At 35.3% G+C, this 4342-nt stretch overlaps 1 protein-coding gene across 1 annotated transcript in view; it reads left to right on the plus strand.

The window, feature by feature from the left end:
- Positions 1-4119, plus strand: part of LOC102210271 (polymeric immunoglobulin receptor-like) — a 15602-nt gene extending 11483 nt beyond the window's left edge. Inside the window, exons 12-17 of the mRNA XM_013913483.1 lie at positions 256-576; positions 682-981; positions 1651-1749; positions 2075-2176; positions 2253-2329; positions 3855-4119. Coding sequence (XP_013768937.1) covers positions 256-576; positions 682-981; positions 1651-1749; positions 2075-2176; positions 2253-2329; positions 3855-3998 — 1043 coding nt within the window. The 3' untranslated portion in view covers positions 3999-4119. The remainder of the gene's footprint in view (positions 1-255; positions 577-681; positions 982-1650; positions 1750-2074; positions 2177-2252; positions 2330-3854) is intronic.
- The last annotated feature ends 223 nt before the right edge of the window (positions 4120-4342 follow it).

Consider the following 4342-nt stretch of genomic DNA (forward strand, 5'->3'; position numbering starts at 1 on the left):
AGTGTTCTCCTTTTTTAAAAAGAATCGATAAAGAATCGAATCGTTAAACAGAATCGAAAATGGAATCGGAATCGTGAAAATCTTATCAATACCCATCCCTAGTAAAGACATTATGTCTTTATGACATTCCTACAACTAATGTAGCAATTATGTTTGGTTTGTTTAAAATGTACTTGTTGCAGCATGTTGAATATAAAATATCATATCTCTATTCTCTATTCTTTTCTTTTCTGATGCTCTTTACCTTCTTGACAGACAGATGCTGTGACACTGTGACCAAAGTCCAAAGTTATGAGGGATACTCTGAGTCCATCAGTTGTCCGTATGACTCTCAGTATCAGAACAACTTCAAGTACATCTGCAGAGGAAACCGGCCCTCCACATGTCTGCAGCAGGCACTAATCACCTCCAACAACAGAGAAAATCGAAGATTCAGACTTGATGATGAAAAAATGTTAAGAAAGTTTACAGTGGCCATTAGCAATTTGACTCAAAGTGATTCAGGGTCATACCTCTGTGGTGTCCAAAGAAACTCTGACCTGGATGTTTTCTCTGCTGTTGAGCTGAAGGTCAAAGGTGTGAGGTTATAATTACATAATTACACTAACAAAAAGGAAACAATTTCTTCTAAAAGGCTCTTTAAGAAACTCTTTAAATTATTTGTCTCTTTCAATCTGGCAGAGTGGTGCTGCGTCAAGTCAACTAAAGTAACAGGTACTGCAGGGCATCCATTAACTCTGCAGTGCCCTTATCCTTCACAAAATCACAATAACAGGAAGTTCCTCTGTAAAGGAGACCACCGCAACAGCTGCAGAGACATGGCGATGATTGAAAGCAGACTCACACTAGGAGATGATATTTATTCCAGCTCTTTCTCAGTGACGTTCACAAAGATACAAGCGGATGATGCTGGGACATACTGGTGTGGGTCAGACTCACAATGGAGAGTTGGAAACCATGTTAAGATTCAGCTGTCAGTTGGTGAGATGAATACTTGTGTGCACAAAAATAAAATGGCCAGAGCTGTAAGTAACATGCTTTTTTGCAGCCCAGTGTGTAAATATAGACTGTGCATGGTTGTTCAGTTTTTATGTAGTGCCAAACATAGAACAAGAGGTTGGTGCAGTCCAGCAACTTACCACAACCAGAGTGAACTACTTTTTAGAAGTCATATTTTTACCCTAACACCAAACTATCATTTGAAGTTTTTAATCTTTATGTAGCTTATTTGTTAAAAATTTTCTAAGATTATCTGGTTAATAAAAGTTTACAAACACTCCAATGCCATTTCTGATTCTGTACTTAGTTATATGAGCTAAAAGTGAATGCTGGATGTTAAAGGTAATTATTAAAGTTCATAGAGCAGAGAGGAAAAAAAACAGGAAAACCAAATATTTATATTCTGTATTTAAATCATTTTAATCAGTGTTCCACCAAACTATATATCTAAATATAAAACCATAGATGTTAAGTGGTCTACTGACTATTTTAATGTATAAATTGACAAACAAAGAATCTGATTTCAGGTAAGTGAATAGTTTAAGAGTGAAAGCCAATCTGGATCTCTCTGAAACTGTTCACTCAATTTAAAATAGATTATTGTATTATGATGAAGTTTCTAAGAACATTGAAAGTCTTTTTCTTCAACAGTGTCTCCACAGCACACCAGCACTGTACCTTCCACAATGGAAATTCCAGGAAAAACTACAACACACAATAAAACTACAACTCAAAATAGACCTAATAAAGGTACAGTGTATACAATGTGTCTTTTAGTGTGTGCTGTACTGTTGATCAGTTATGTGAGATAGCTTATTGGAGAGATAACGTACTTTATGGTTACAATTGGAAATAGTTATAGTTTTTTGAGTACAGTTTCAGCAAGTCCCCTGGGAGTGAATGTAGACCATGGTAAAATGAGTGTCAAAACAGCAGAGGGTCTATGTTTTATTAATAGATTAAAAAAAATAGATATAAAAAGAAAACTACCATCTGAGCCCACAGTTCAACTTGTCTTAGTGTAAAAAGGAAGTCTGTACTTTTACTGGGTTCTGTTTTGGTTTCTGCTTTTCAGATGCACGACAGTATGTGGTTTATGCTGTGCCCGCTGTGCTGCTGCTACTGATATGTGCCCTCGTGGTTACAGTTTATCAATGCAAACATCAGAAAGTAAAAGGTATATTTTATGGGCAAATGTACTCAAATGTGCATGCAAAAAGAACACAACCATGTTTTATGCTGTGTGTTTTCAGACGGTAAAGCTGTCATGAACAGAAATGCAGAGAACGAAGAAGGTTTAGAGGAAGTGACGGCTGGTGCAGAAAATAACGTAAGGAAACTAAAGTCCAAAGCCTTAACAGTGTGCTCTATCTATGACAAGTCTCACTATGTACAAACAAGCAATGTTTTATTTTTCTTAAATGAGTTCAGTACAGTACTGTGCAAACGTCTTGAGCTATCCCTCATTTCTTGTAATTTTTGAAAGTTCTTCGGGCTTTCTGAATCTTAAAAGTCTTTAAAAAATCTTCCTCAGACACTGGCTGCATTTTCCCTCCTTCTCAGTCCAATCCTTTTATCTGACCATTTTCACAGTAAATGTTTTTAATATTATCGTTAAGCCACCGTGAATCACAGAAGCATAAAAAATGCATCAAACTCATGGGGTGAGCCTGTCAAGAAGTCATTCTTAATCGAAGGAAACAGAAAAGGCAGAGGTATGCCAAATTATCCAAGAACTGGACTGACAATTAGTGACTATAAGTCTTATGGGATGATAAATTTTATAAGAAAATTATGAATGTGTTTCAAACTGTCATCAGTAGGTGCGGGGGAGGTACGGAGAGAACAGTACAACAGTACTCTCTGTTGTTGTTTGGGGCTGAATTCAAACAAGTGGTCTTTGGGATCTTATTAACATTGATGGAATTATGAACACAGAAAATCACCATCAGATTTTGATCTATCGTTCAATACCATCTGGAAATAATTCTAACAAAAGGTCATTTGTCAGCATGATAATGATCCCAATCCCAACAATGATCAGGTAGAGTTTCACGATATACCAAATCAGCTTTTATTATTCATGGTTTTTTGTTATTTTACTGATAGCAAACTGATGTTTGAATCTTTCATTCAGATTCATCCACAATGTTACTATTCAGTACTAATATATGATAAAATGGGAAGTTATCACATTCAAAATCACCATCATCACTTAAATGCTTTTCGATCTGTTCTTCATTACCATAAAGAAACTGCATGATAGTGATTAGATGACACAAAACTTTGATGCTCATCTTGAAATTGTGGCAGGAATTCTCAAACTGTACGATGGCTGAGTGCCAATTAACCCACATAGACAGATTGGACAAACTTAGTGAGTGAGTAAGCGAACAACCAGTGATCAGCAATACTTAACAGTTTTAGGGAGATATAATTAGCTAAGATGTTAAAACAGAAGAGGGAAAAAAAGAGAAGTTCTCCCTTGGTTGGTTTTGCACTTCTGTAGCGTGAAATTAACTGTTGACTAAAGAAATTTATGTTAGCGCATTCGCTCATTGAGGTATTTGGGGGTAGCATGAAATGTTATTGAGGACAGCCACTGGCCCACAAGCTACACTTAGAGAGCCACACTTTACACTTTCTGTGTGGTTTAGCTTACAATGTGTGAAAAGCATCTAATTTGAGATTTTTAAAATTCTTTTGACCTTAAAACTAAACTATGTAATTTATTTGCAGCAATATTTGAAGCGTCATCTGTTTTTGTAATTTTTCTATCAGAATTCAAATTGTTAAAAAATGTTTGCTTTAAAAAATGACATAACATCATGTGTTGTTCATTGGTCTCTGAATAGATCTACGGAAATGAAGAAGTTGTGAGGTACAAACAACAGAGTGCCTGTAACAACTATGACGATGCAGGTGAAGATGAACCAGACTATGAAAACTTCACAACATCTAAAGAAGTTTACTGTAATGAAAATTTCCACAGAAGATAAACAGAGTATGCATTTCATGTCAAAATGTGGGTTTCACCTATATAGATTTTAACTTGTTTGATTTCTCTTTAACTGTTGAACAACAAATTTTAATGTACAGCCTTCTCTTTGTCACACTGAAAAGCTCTTTATGCGTGTGTAGCTTAACTTGTTTTTATAGCTTAATTTTTATTGTTTAGTGTTTTTTCTGACATTGTGGAAAAACTCAAACTAAATTACTAACATGAGAGCAAAGTAAATAAATAAGCAAGCAAAATGAAATCTAATGTTGTTTCATATAGTAATAAGTTCAACAATATGTTTAACTGTTTCTGCCTTATTTGAGCTGCAACATTGTTACATTC

The sequence above is a fragment of the Pundamilia nyererei genome, unplaced genomic scaffold (assembly GCF_000239375.1).
Source record: "Pundamilia nyererei isolate P.nyererei 1_Seehausen unplaced genomic scaffold, PunNye1.0 scaffold00134, whole genome shotgun sequence".
In the NCBI taxonomy this organism is placed as follows: Eukaryota; Metazoa; Chordata; class Actinopteri; order Cichliformes; family Cichlidae; genus Pundamilia; species Pundamilia nyererei.